The sequence below is a fragment of the Lycium barbarum genome, chromosome 12 (genome assembly GCF_019175385.1).
Source record: "Lycium barbarum isolate Lr01 chromosome 12, ASM1917538v2, whole genome shotgun sequence".
NCBI classification, from domain to species: domain Eukaryota; kingdom Viridiplantae; phylum Streptophyta; class Magnoliopsida; order Solanales; family Solanaceae; genus Lycium; species Lycium barbarum.
This window is the reverse complement of record NC_083348.1, coordinates 93,240,479-93,254,206: the sequence shown is the minus strand read 5'-3', so window position 1 is coordinate 93,254,206 and position 13,728 is coordinate 93,240,479. Positions and strand designations below refer to the sequence as shown.

The 13,728-nt window shown below is 36.3% G+C and overlaps 2 protein-coding genes across 2 annotated transcripts; one reads left to right on the top strand and one right to left on the bottom strand.

Moving 5' to 3' along the window:
- Window positions 1-1,038: 1,038 nt before the first annotated feature.
- Window positions 1,039-9,831, top strand: LOC132624908 (succinate dehydrogenase [ubiquinone] flavoprotein subunit 1, mitochondrial). Its single transcript, XM_060339669.1, has 16 exons — window positions 1,039-1,281; window positions 2,424-2,591; window positions 3,644-3,731; window positions 4,134-4,280; window positions 4,350-4,490; window positions 4,801-4,886; window positions 4,976-5,068; window positions 5,162-5,225; window positions 5,437-5,580; window positions 6,592-6,779; window positions 6,892-7,066; window positions 7,150-7,320; window positions 7,473-7,542; window positions 7,647-7,767; window positions 7,856-7,893; window positions 9,486-9,831. The coding sequence occupies exons 1-16, from the start codon at window positions 1,183-1,185 to the stop codon at window positions 9,586-9,588; spliced, it is 1,896 nt and encodes a 631-aa protein (XP_060195652.1). The 5' UTR covers window positions 1,039-1,182; the 3' UTR covers window positions 9,589-9,831.
- Window positions 9,832-10,576: 745 nt separating this feature from the next.
- LOC132624910 (small nuclear ribonucleoprotein SmD1b) lies at window positions 10,577-11,034 on the bottom strand. The gene has a single exon (XM_060339670.1). It carries the CDS (start codon window positions 10,991-10,993, stop codon window positions 10,667-10,669), a length of 327 nt encoding a protein of 108 aa, XP_060195653.1. The 5' UTR covers window positions 10,994-11,034; the 3' UTR covers window positions 10,577-10,666.
- Window positions 11,035-13,728: the final 2,694 nt, after the last annotated feature.

The window sequence follows — 13,728 nt, the reverse complement described above, 5'->3', positions numbered from 1 at the left end:
TGATTACATCAATAGCATATTTTACAATCATTCATCATATGACACGTTGTAGAAAAGGAAGAAGAATTCATTCAAGGACCGAATATATAGTTTGACCTATACATACAAGTGGATAAAGTTAGAATTACTTTGAAGATAATAGATGGATTAATAGACATCTATTATCTATTTCCATTTTCATATATAGGAAAAAAGTGATATATAAATGAAATGAGAAAGCATTTATCATTGTCTTTCCGGCATGTTATGTCATGCACATTCTTGTGATAATAATTGTGAGCTGCATTAAAACATGAGCAACTGAACTGAATTGAGATTGAGAGGTTTGGTACTACAATGAATTCCTATTACAAACCAAGTGGATAATCACTAATAAGGTGTTTGATGCTTTACATTCCGTATTAACAAACACATATACCATACATGCATTATTGATTTATTGGTACTGTAATATCATTTCTAGACAATTCAATTAAAGTTTTTAATGTTTAGTTTTTTAGACAAAGCATAGTATTGCACAAGTTCTTTATATCCCACATTTTAGCGTATGAAAGATAAATACTCAACAACAATTCAAATATTATGCTATTTTGGTTCATAGCGATGAGTATCTGTATAGTTTAATGGACTTTTTTTATAGAGTACTATAACATAAATGGAAGAAAGAATTTTATCGCTTTCTTGATGTCGATAACTCTTAAACATATAAATTATAATTATATTTAATGAATTTATAAGAGCAATACTAACACTCCCAAGCGACCAAATGAACTTAACTATTTATTGTATGTTTTATCAGAATTGCAAAAGAAAAAAACTTTCAGATTTATAATAAAAAGAAGAAAAGCCTTTCCGGGTCGAATAGATAATAGTCTTCTTTCAGAATTTCAGTGATAGCAAAAAGTCTTCAAAAGAAAAAAAATAAAAAATTACTGGTGTGTTGTAACGGAACGTGGTGGTGGCCGTTTAGTAATAATGGTTAACATTAGGGGTATTTCCAGCTAAGTAGGAATATAATCATCACTACCCCAGTACCCCGAAACAATCCCAGTACCCGAAAAAAGAGCATCCAATTTGGTATTCTATTCCATTTCATTTTCATCTATAACAACACCATTCAATCTCCGAAGGCAACCAGCAGCGGCATATTGGTTTTAGATACTTTTGTCCATAGGTGTGAGAATGTGGCGTTGTGTGTCGCGTGGCCTTCGCGCCTCCTCTAACAGATCTATCTCCGCCGGCGGCGGCGGCCATTTTCGCCGACTCTTCTCCTCACAAACTGTACGTTTCCTTTCTCTCTCTCTTTTCTCAATTTATTCATTCGATCAGCTAATAATAGATAGATACCTGATTTTATTGATTCATAGAATCTTAAGGATTGCCAATATGTACATTTTGTATTGAAGCTTGCGATAATCGTTATTGGTGACCTAGCTGTTGGTGAATCTTATGAATTTAAATTGTGATTTTTAGTTTTAACGTCTCATTAGGTTTCGCGACCTCAGCTGTTATCGGATTTGATCATCTTTTTTGAAGGTCTTTGTGTTCGATTCTCCGAGCTTATGATTTTGTCATTTTTAGCCACAAAGCTCTCTTTTTGAAATCATTTTTTTTTGCACTTGCTTTATTTTCCTCTATAAGCTGGGTTTTCATTTTTGCATTTTTGTAGCTGTTAATGAATTTAGGATTTTTGATTGATTGAGTTTTAGTTTTGATGTCTCATTTGGTTCGCGACCTAGTTGTTATTGATTTGATCTTCTTCTTTGAAGGTCTTTGTGTTCGATTTTTCCAGATTCTCCGAGCTTATGATTTCTCATTTTTAGCCTCAAAGCTCTTTTTTTTTTTCTTTTTTCACTTGCCTTGTTTTCCTATATAAGCTGAGGTTTCATTTTTGCATTTTCGTAGCTGTTAATGAATTTAGGAGTTTTGATTGATTGAGTTTCAGTTTTGACGTCTCGTTAGGTTTACCGACCTAGCTGTTATCAGATTTGATCTTCTTCCTTCAAGGTCTTTGTGTTCGATTGTTCTAGATTCTCCGAGATTATGATTTCTCATTTTTAGCCTGAAAACTCTTTTTCTTTAAATCACTTATAAGCTGAGGTTTCATATTTTCATTTTCGTAGCTGTTAGTGAATTTAGGATTTATGATTGATTTGAGTTTTAGTTTTGACATCTCCTTAGGTTAGCGACCTATCTGTTATCAGATTTGATCTTCCTCTTTGAAGATCTTTGTGTTCGATTGTTCTAGATTCTCCGAGATTATGGTTTCTCTTTTTTAGCCTCAAAGCTCTTATTCTTTAAATCAATTTTTTCACTTGCTTTGTTTTCCTCTATAAGCTGAGATTTCGTTTTTGCATTTTAGTAATTATTTTATTAGTCTGATGATTTTTTTTCATGGTTGAATATTCGGTGTTGCCTAGCAGAATGTGGGAGGCTCGTCCTATACGATAGTGGATCACACATACGATGCGGTGGTGGTCGGTGCAGGTGGCGCAGGGCTTCGAGCGGCAATAGGGTTGTCTGAGCATGGATTCAATACTGCTTGCATAACCAAGCTCTTTCCTACTCGATCTCACACTGTTGCAGCTCAGGTACCTGGATTCTAACTCTTCGCCGATTTTTATTTCTATTTTCTTGAACTAGGTAGAGTTTTATGTTGTCTAGTTGGGAGGAGAAGACTCCGAATTTTAGAAGAAAATATGTTGTGCAAAGAGCATCTAATCATCTACACTAGCTGGGACTCTTTGCTCGTTGTTGTCGGGTTGCCTGTTTATTGGTGGGCTGGCCAGCTAGACAATATTCATTTTTGATACTGAATATTTCTTGGGAATGATTAGAAAATTGGAAGAGCTTACTGGATTTTCTTTAAAAAGTTAAACTCGTGACAATGGCAGTTGACGCAGATTTGTGTTATAGTTCGTACAGAACTGTTAACAGCTTTATGAATGGTGTAATTTTTAATCAACTGGGAAAACTTTTTTTTGATTGTTATCCGTAAACATGGTTTTGATTATTTTCCTTTTCTCAGGAGTATATTATGGGTCTCCACCACTTAAAAGTTTTCTTCTTGTCTTGTTATCTGTTGAGAACTTCATGATGATGCAATATTGACTATACTAGTTGAGGTAGATTTGTGTTTAGAGTCTATAACAACTGTGGATTTCATTCATCAGCTCATTTTTCTGTCGCGCTGGATTGAAATTTTTTAGTTGTATTTCCCTCGCAATCTTTCTGCAGAACTTGTTTAGAATTCACATCGCTGGTCTTCTTATGCATGAGTTATTATACTTGGCCCTTCTTTTTTGTTTTTCCGTTTTTTGTTTGAAGATATTTTCCTCGCTATTCTTAAATCCTTTTTGTTCATGTTTGCTATCTGCAAGTAACTTCCTTCACATCTCTATCCAGACGTAGTTAATTTGCATTTTTGTCTCTACATTTCCTGCCAAGAACTGTTTTAACTTAGAGAAATTGGGCTGAAATGCTGTTTGCTATGCAGCTTGATGGATATAATTTGGAGTTTGATTGACCTTAAAAATAAAAACTCTTATCTGATGGGATAGGATTGTTCATGTAATTGCTCAAGTTTCCGGTTCCAGACCTGATATGCTTATGATTTTCCTTCGTTTGTGATTTTCCTTCGTAGGGCGGTATAAATGCTGCATTAGGCAATATGTCAGAGGACGATTGGAGGTGGCACATGTATGATACAGTTAAAGGAAGTGATTGGTTAGGTAAGTTTTGTCTTGAATCGGATTTTCTCTACGTCTGTCGGCATTAACTCAATGCTTCTTTTGTATGAATGAACCATGTGAAACTCAAAGTACAGATTAGAAATTTGTGCACTTTGACAGCTACAGTTTGTACCTCTTACTTACATGCATTCCACTTCAAAACAGAACCAATTGCTTTCAACACTGTTCTTAAGTGGCCAAAGTTACATGTTTTTTACCACATTGAAGTATATACTCTATGACTGCAATGTCTGTTGTACATTTTTTGCAAAACCAATAAAATAGTTTTTTCTTGTGGAGGAAGGTATGAAGTGGCGTAAGGGTAGTGGGTTCCAATTTATGGACCTTCGAGATTATGGCTTGGGGTTTTCCTTGTTCAATGCAAGTGTGTTGATTTTCCAGGTGATCAGGATGCTATACAATACATGTGTAGAGAAGCACCAAAAGCAGTTATAGAGCTTGAGAATTATGGTTTGCCTTTCTCTCGAACTGAAGATGGTAAAATATATCAACGTGCATTTGGCGGTCAAAGTCTAGACTTTGGGAAAGGTAAGATGTTGAACTCTTGGATATAGTGGTATTATCAACTCAATCTGACTCTTGTTTTTTCTTGGACAGGAGGACAAGCATATCGTTGTGCGTGTGCTGCGGATCGGACTGGGCATGCTCTACTGCATACTCTGTATGGCCAGGCCATGAAGCATAATACCCAGTTTTTTGTGGAATATTTCGCTTTGGATTTACTAATGAGCAGTGATGGTATTGTCTTCAACTTAAAACTCAGTTCTATGTCATATGATTCTAAATATTAGCCTAGTGTGAAAATACTTGGACTTGTGCTGGATTGCGCTGGATACTTTGAAACTTTGTGGTAGTAATCTAGCACGAGACATACTAAAAGGAATCCTGTATTTCATTTGATTTTTTAACATTTTCCTGAATTGGATGATTGATCAGTATACGTACGGCTGAAGTTATATGTAGATTCATAGGACCTCTTTCTCATTTTTCGTTGTTTCATTCTACTAATCAACTCTTCTTTGTGCTTTAAAAAATGCTTCAACATTAGGGAGCTGCCAAGGTGTAATAGCACTAAATATGGAGGACGGTACCTTGCATCGATTCCGTTCTGCCAATACAATTTTGGCCACAGGGGTACTTACTGGTTAACACTGACCTCTACTTAGACTTCTGGAAGTAGTAATGATTTTGTAAACCTTCTCTTTTATAAATGTTTGGATCAGGGTTATGGTCGAGCTTACTTCTCGGCAACATCTGCTCATACTTGCACCGGAGATGGTAATGCTATGGTTGCGCGTGCTGGGCTTCCTCTTCAGGTCATTTTATTAATGACATCTTCTGACCATGTCAAGTTTTCCCCTCTACTTTGGTACCTTATTTTGAAGAAACTCTGCTATGTCTCCTTGCAGGATCTCGAGTTTGTGCAGTTCCATCCAACTGGTATATATGGAGCTGGTTGCCTTATTACTGAAGGTTTGATTCTTATTCAATGCTATTAGTGAGCACAATAATTAATTTGCTTGTCCATTCTTCTGTCAACTGTTCTTCATTTCGTATTTCCTGATTTATTGAGTACAGTGTTTTTCTTTTCTTTTGGTGGGTGATATCTTGAGTATATTATTTACTATTCTGTTGACATATTCATGAATTTCTATTTTTAACAAGTGCCTCATTCCATGCTTAGGATCTCGTGGTGAAGGTGGTATCCTGAGGAATAGCGAGGGTGAGCGATTTATGGAAAGGTATGCCCCAACTGCCAAGGATCTTGCGTCAAGAGATGTTGTTTCCAGATCTATGACAATGGAAATCCGAGAAGGGCGTGGTGTAGGTATGATGTCATAGATTAAGCTGAATCAAGAAGTTTATTCTTATATCATTCGTGTAAGAGCCCTTGTTTTTAAACTCAAGTCACTGTGCTGGGGTAAAGATTCTGCAGGCTTCAAATGCACTGGATAGATATTCACCACAATACTAGAATTTCAGGGGTTATTGCTATTCTTATGCTGGTTTTACTCAATAGCCATTCACATCTTTTGCTTTCCCTTTAATTTCTCTGAATGATTTGTGACGAAGTTCATGATCTGTCTGGTTAAAGTGGTTGGGTTATGACCATCATAGTGAAAGTCTGAAATGCCAGATCTTTATTTAATTGAGATTATTCTATCCAAGTCATATCCAGCTTCTGTCTGACATAGACGTCATCGTTATTGTTTATTTATTTTTGAGCATCAAAGATATTGTCCTGTCCACATGTCAGTAAAAGATTGAACTTGTATAAACTCTAGTGTTTGTTTGTTTGTTTGTTTGTTTGTTTGAGCTCGTTTGGATTGGCTTACAGCTTAAAGCTGTTTGCAGCTTATAAGCTGAAAAAAATAAGTTGGGGTAGTCAAACTTATTTTTTTTAGCTTATAAGCTGTTTTCAGCTTATAAGCTGCTTTAGATAAACTAAGTCAAATGGGTCCAATTATTTTTTTGAGCTTATTTTAAGCATAAAATGACTTTAAGCTGGCCAGCCAAACACTCAAAAAAGCTGAAAACAGCTTATAAGCCAACTTATAAGTCAATCCAAACGGGCTCTTTGTTTGTTTGTTTGGGGTGTTCATCTTCAAATCTTAGGATAGAACTGGGATAGTATTTGGTGATTGACAACTTGTATGTAAACGTTTTTTCTGGGATTGCAAATGTAGGCACAGTACTTATTCTGAGCATAGTGGATGTTTGTGGCATGTGTTTAGGATGAACACCTGCCCTGTTTGTCTTCTTTTTCTTCCTTCTTTAAAGCAGTCGCGACTGCTGGACCTTTTTCAAACGTTTGATATCGTTGTCAAACTTCCGACAGGACCATTGAAGGACCATATCTATCTTCACCTCAATCACTTACCTCCAGAGGTCCTTAAGGAGAGACTTCCTGGTATCTCTGAAACAGCTGCCATTTTCGCTGGTGTTGATGTAACTAAGGAGCCCATTCCTGTTTTACCTACCGTGCATTATAATATGGGAGGAATCCCCACGAATTACCATGGAGAGGTATGAAAATTAGTTAAATTCTCCTCTCCTGAAAATCCATTTTCAACTTTTGATTTTCTTACCTGCTCCATTTTGGAGGTGAAACTAGTTTCTTACATGTTTTGTTTGGCAGGTGGTCACTATTAAAGGGGATGATTCAGATGCTGTGATCCCAGGACTGATGGCTGCTGGTGAAGCAGCATGTGCATCTGTTCATGGCGCCAATCGTCTTGGTGCAAATTCTCTTCTAGATATTGTTGTCTTTGGGCGGGCATGTGCTAATAGGGTGGCGGAGATCCAAAAACCAGGTTAGTAGAATTTGTTTATCTATCACCTCTCAGCTTTAGGCATGCATAACATGTTTAAGGTTTCTAAACTTTCATTCCTGCAGGTGAGAAACAGAAGCCACTTGAAAAGGATGCTGGAGAGAGGACCATTGCATGGTTGGACAAGATTAGGAACTCAAATGGTTCATTGCCCACCTCAAAGATAAGGCTGAACATGCAAAGAGTTATGCAAAACAATGCTGCTGTCTTCCGCACACAAGAGACATTAGAGGAAGGTAGGAAGGAGGTTTCATATTTTTAATAATTATGTATCATTTTGTTCTTGTAATAAGTCTCTTGGGAAGGTTTCTTTTCTTAAATATTTGGTGACTTTGTCAACTGAGCTGACTATTTTCTCTGCACCCTTTTCCCTCTGTTGCGGCTACAGGTTGCCAGCTCATTGACAAAACATGGGAGAGTTTCCATGATGTTCAGTTGAAGGATAGAAGTTTAATATGGTATTATTGCATGGAGGAGATTATGGATTGTTAATAAGTTTTAGTTGGGCTTCCTTTTTTCCTTATGCTGTTTTCCTGAACTTCCTTCTATTTCGAATTCTCAGGAACTCAGATCTTATAGAGAGTATTGAGCTGGAAAACCTTTTAATCAATGCATGCGTTACCATGCACTCGGCCGAGGCAAGAAAAGAAAGCAGAGGAGCTCATGCTCGTGAAGATTTTACGGTCAGTTTCAGTTTCTTTCCCTTATGAATCAGTTACTAGTCCTCTTATTTTTTGTTCCTAATGGATTGAACTTTTTATGGTTTTGCAGAAAAGAGATGATGAGACATGGATGAAACATACTCTAGGGTAAGTTTTATCCTTTATTTATTTCTACGGCTTACTCCTTGTCATCTTTGCTTTTGTCTGTGCAATTGATGAAAGGTCTTGCTTGATTATCCATTAATTAACTTTTCCATGAACCTATATATGCTTGTTTCGGGAGGAAGGGTGGGATGAGGAGGATTGAAACTTCAAATTGTGGAAATCGGTATTATCCTTCAAAAATAACTTTTTTCCGATCCCATCAACACTACAAAATAATGTGAATATTTGAGAAAATTGAATAAACAGAAAGTTAAACAATATTTCCATGTTAAAACAGTTGTATTAACCCGCAAGGGTGATTCAGTTGGTTGAGCATTGAGCATGGGGCTTTCATAGTGGAGGTCTCAGGTTCGAAACCCCCTGCCTACGACAGCAGGGGATTTGCCTTCTGGGTTGAGCTCGTCGCACGGGGCTTGCCTAGTGCGGGTTACCTCTTCTGTGTGGTTTGCGAGCTATTGCACAGGAGCTGGGTTTACCCTGTGCGCACCCGAAGGGTAGCGGCTGCGGGTTCCCATGTCATAAAAAAAAAAACAGTTGTATTCTTACAAGATTTTGTTTTTTGAAGCATGAAGATAAAAGTTGAAACTATTGTAATTGGTCTTTTATGTAAAAATATACTTTTAAACAATGTGATATAGAAGTAAGAAGTAGAATGTTAAGATATGTATAGCAGGCGCATTTACCCTAAAATCCTAGAACCTACTTTGTCCATAGACACTAGAGATGTTGTGCCACGTCATAAGTGAATCTTGATGAGCGGATAAATTGTCAGAGAGATACATATCAAGGAAAAACAATTTTATGAGAAAAAAATGATAAAATTTCTTTTGGGGTAAGGGTTTGAATGGCTAGTGTTGGAACTAGCAAAACCACCAGAATGTTGCCTCTTATTAGCCAAAAGACAATATTTTGATACCAGTCAGCCCTTGATTGCCCCCACCCCCCTCTATAAAAAAGCTGCTCAAGTTTTTGTGCCTCAAGTGTGCCCGAGAATCAAAACTTTATTGCATGTCTTCGACTGGGAATAAACACAACACTTGTATATTTGGTTTTCTTTAGTCATGTTCTCCTTGTGGATCATGGGCAGTTCACTTAGACATTGAGTCTTTGATAATTAGCTGGTATGGTTGGATTTGGCCACAAGCAGTTCAACATATGGACTTTGCTAGTAGCCTTGTCGTAACCTGGTGTAGAACCGCCTTTAGAAACTACCATCATGAAATTGCTATAGACAAGTCATTTGCCCAAAAAAGAAAAATGCTATAGACAAGCCAACCAGGTGGTCTCGATTCCAGTACTTCGGTTTTACCTATTATTTGCAGTACTTCGGTTTTTTATTTTCTTTGTTCCTGGTTGGTTCCATAGGTGTTTGTCTGCTGTAATTTCAAGTAGTTGCTTTTTGAAGCTTTGTAACTCGCCTCTTCGTAGTATCAGCGTATATTTCCTCTTGTGGTAGTGACTTAATTGTTCTCTAGTGCTCTTATCATGGTAGATGCGCTTTACGGATAAAAAAGATCATGGTAGATGCCCTCTCCTTAGTGTTGAGCTTGTTAACAAAGTTTATCTATCTGCAGATATTGGGAGAACGAGAAAGTTCGGCTAGAATACAGACCAGTGCATATGAACACTCTAGATGATGAAATTGAGACGTTCCCACCAAAGGCACGTGTCTACTGATATACTCATCTATAGGGGGATTTGGGTGGCTGGAAGTTGGTAATAAGGAAGGTTGCAATAAATCACCGAAATTGTGAAATTTTGGTAATAATTGTTGATTTATTTGTGCGATGATTTGTAAGCAGCCTGAAGTGTTCATAATATTAGAAGGAGAACACTGTTTATCTTGTAATCAGGAAGCAAGGCTTCTTCTGACTTTTCGATCTTGTAGAAGATGGTCTAATCACTTGTTTGTGTTCTTTACATACTGTAATCCTCATGATTGGCGACGTTATCTTTACTTACCCTTTTTTTTTTTAACTCAGTAAGCCAGTTCTTATGGTTTAAATTTTTTAATGAGCCAAAGCCCAAAAATGCTCCACCTTTTGAAAAGCTTTCAACTTTTTTTGTATGGAACAGTGCTTCCCATGCTTTACAATCTATAGCGGGCCTTTCTAATAAATGTTTATTCTGACTTGGTGAACGTTTTATTGATCATCTTACTGTGAATGGTATGTAGAGGATGATAGCACATCTTGTTTTTGTTATTTAATTTGTGAATTCTGAACTTTTTAGGGGTTGTTGAGTGGATAATTGGGTTTTAGAGTGTGTAGCGTTAGAAAAGTATCATATGTTTATGAAAGCAGTGACCACCTCTTGAAGTATCTTCATGTTTACTTTAGACATTTGGGAGTTGGCGTCTTTTCTTTTTTATTTTCTTATATTTGGGAGTTGGCTTATTTTGAACTTTTGGTGCATAAAGATTTTTTAATTTTGTTTCAAGTAACTTTGATGCTTCACAAAAATGTAAGTCTCGCAAGAGATTTAGCCGTCTCATACTGTGGTGCTCTTACCTTAAATCCAATTTGTATTGCTCTGTGGTAGACCAAGTGGGGTAATGCACTTCGTAGATGTGAACATTTCAGCCGAAGTTGCTATTATTTTTGTCCTAATTTTACGAAAAACATAATTCATTTTGACTTTTTTTTTTTGCATAAGATCAATCTTTTTTCCGCTGAAAAACTAAGAGCAAATCTCTCAATCCGTACATATGTTTACATAGGCAACACTGCAAAAAATTAGAGCAGCCGGAATGCATTTAGCGGCCTCGACCTCGTCCACGACCACGGCCCAAAGGCTTTCCAGCTGTTGGCTTCTTTGGCTTCACCCTAGGTGTTTCTTCCACCAGCAGTGTCTCGAGATTTAAGCTGTCAGGCAGGATATAATAACGGATGTTGTTACCCCTCACACTCAGGTGATCTAACGTCACTGGATTCTTTCCCTTGAGTGTAATTTTGACAGCCTTCAGGTGTGTGTTCATGCTAACATCCACACCTGTAATGGTTCCATGAACAACGGTGCCGTTTTTGAGCTCAATTGATACAGTCTCGTTATTGAGCTTCATCAAGAATCTGACGAGCTTCATTGTTGATGAAGAAATAGGAGACACGCTAGGGCTTAAGTCGAAGCACATTTTGACTTTGACTATTGGTCTGATGCAATGAAATTATGTGACTTTTAATTTAGAAAAACGTTGCTGCTTTCCTCTGAAAATGGATTTCATCATTCTGTCGTAAATTCCCAGTCACAGCAGACTGGTAATCCATTAACTTAGCTAGCATAAATAGTAGTAGTAATTTCTCAACTCTCTATCTTGGGACAGATAGAAATTGTGTTGTCAACTCGGGTTTGCTTGATGGTATTTCAATTGAACTATAATTCTAACGAACAGCATTGCGTTAGTTGTAGTAGTTACTACCTTAATATGAATTTGTCTAAATTTAGAAGCAATTTACTGTAAAAATCGTCTATATCGCACCATTATCCGGACAGTAATATGTAACTTGTTTTTATTTTCTTCACTATTTTTCGTACATAAGCTTCATTCAAGCGTTAAGCCTCTAAAAGAAGGGGACAGTGGTTGAATAAAAAGATTGTTCTAATTTCAACAACGCAACCAAGGAACAAGCAATCGTTTTTGGTAGAAGAACTATTATCCTACATCTTACTGGAGTAAGTTCGGATTATGTTTTTGCAAGATTATTACATACCGAATTGGTTTTTCTTCTCCTTAATTAAATTATAACCTATCGGAACTGCAATTCTCTTGAATCGGATTCTACTATTATCAAATCCATTTCTGTTTTCTCATTAATAAAAGGGGAATAGAAGATAGGACTGTGGTTCAAAAAAAATAAAAATTATTGAAAGTCTAGGTCAGTTGATTTGTTTAATTAGAGCAATAGCGAGTCCGTATTTTTTTAGTCAAAAGGTGCGGTGCAATCTCTCAATTGGCAACGTCTTCATTTTTCAACCTCCAAAAAGTCCACCGAGAGACGTTCAAAAAGCCATTAGATGTGTCTTTACTTTGTTCCTACAACTCACTACAAAGTAGTAGAAGATTGTCCACTAAAGCAGCTCTTTCTTGGATTTGGATCAATAAACCACTCTATTACAACCTTTGACCAATAACCCCTTTTGTCATTATTCATGACAGTGCTGTAATTAACTAAACGTTTAAGATTTCTACCCACCTAGTAAATGTGTTTTGTAATTCTGTACTACTGTACGCAAAGTTGGTAGGTCTCTTGGACAATACCAAGTTTCCAATCTTGTATTAATAAACTCTATACTCAAATATAGAAAGGATTAGTGTGTAGGAAATTTTACACGATATATTTAACTTTTTTTTTTTTTTGTTAACTTTTTTTATTTATTTGGTAGGATGGTGACATGAGTTGAGTTTAAACTTAAACAAATTAAGAAACATGGTTGGTGAAGATTCATATAACCGACCCAACTTGCTTAAGACTGAGATGTCTCTAATTATTGTTGTTGTATATTATAGATAGCCTGATTGTGTAAATATTTATTTACATCCTCAATGAATAGAACTTAATCTTGTATTAGGCTTAACCCTATTTGTGGTCAGGGGCGGATTTAGGTGGGCTTGAGGGTATTCACCCGAACATGCTCGGCAAAAAATTACACTATATATATAGGATAAATTTTTTGTATTTATGTATGTATATAAGTTTTGAATATCCTAAGCAAATGCAAAAGATTAGTTCAGGTGGTCCAGTGTGTTTAAATTCACTCTAGCGCTCAAGGTTTGATTCCCAATGATGACATCATTTTTTTTTTTAGCTTTTGTTATTTTTTTGGAACCCATGAGTGAAAATCCCGAATCCACCACTGTTTGTGGTGAGTATCAAAGTTAATCTCTCCATCATTACTGAAGTAATAGTCTTTGGATTCATGGTGTATTTTCCCCCTGTTCAACCCAACTTTAAGCTCCATCGAAGGGACATTTGTCATGTACAGTTTGAAGGCGGAACAAAATTTAAGGAAAAGACATCAATCAAGGCAAATAAAACAACTTTTGCGGAGTGAAGTGAGTGATACAATCCATTGATAGAATTGCTACTTTTTTTATTTATATTTCATTTCGTAGATAGAATTGCTATATGTATGTGATAGGTGCAAGATCAATTCTATCATTTCCTTTCCCTTTGTCAATCCTTTAACTCGGTTCCCACCATAAAAACTACTGTAATAAAGAGTTTAATCTTTGAGATAAGGTTCTATAAGTTGGTCTATTATCTCTAAGAAAAGAAGTTAAAAGTTAAGATAAGGTGAGGATTGTTTTTTACCTTTTCTCTTCTTGCAATTAATTTCAAAGATGCATGAGTTTCCATTTTTTGTGGCCATTCACTAGGCAAAAGAAGCAAATATTCATTGTATTCGTACCAACTAAGACAGCAAAATCTAACAAGCAAGCATATGGGACCAGATAAAAACTAATAATACTACTACTATTAATTAACTACTTATTGAACGTCTACTTTCTAAATGTTACTAACTGCTAAGTCTTAATTTAGACGCCTGTACAATTTATAGATGACTAATTTTCTTAAATTGCTGCTCCTGTTGTTTTTAAATTTAAAAAAGATGTGCAATATTACTACTAGAAGAAAAAAGGAATGACATCTCATAGCAAAGTGTGATTAGAAGGAAGTCTTTTTCCTGAATACTTTCATATATAGCCCCTGACAGATAAAGACAGGGGACCAAAAGCAGTAGCGGATCAGATCACGGGGTTCATGAAGCTTTGATAAAACTCAGTGTTTTCGAACCGAACTCTATATATATTTTTGTGCA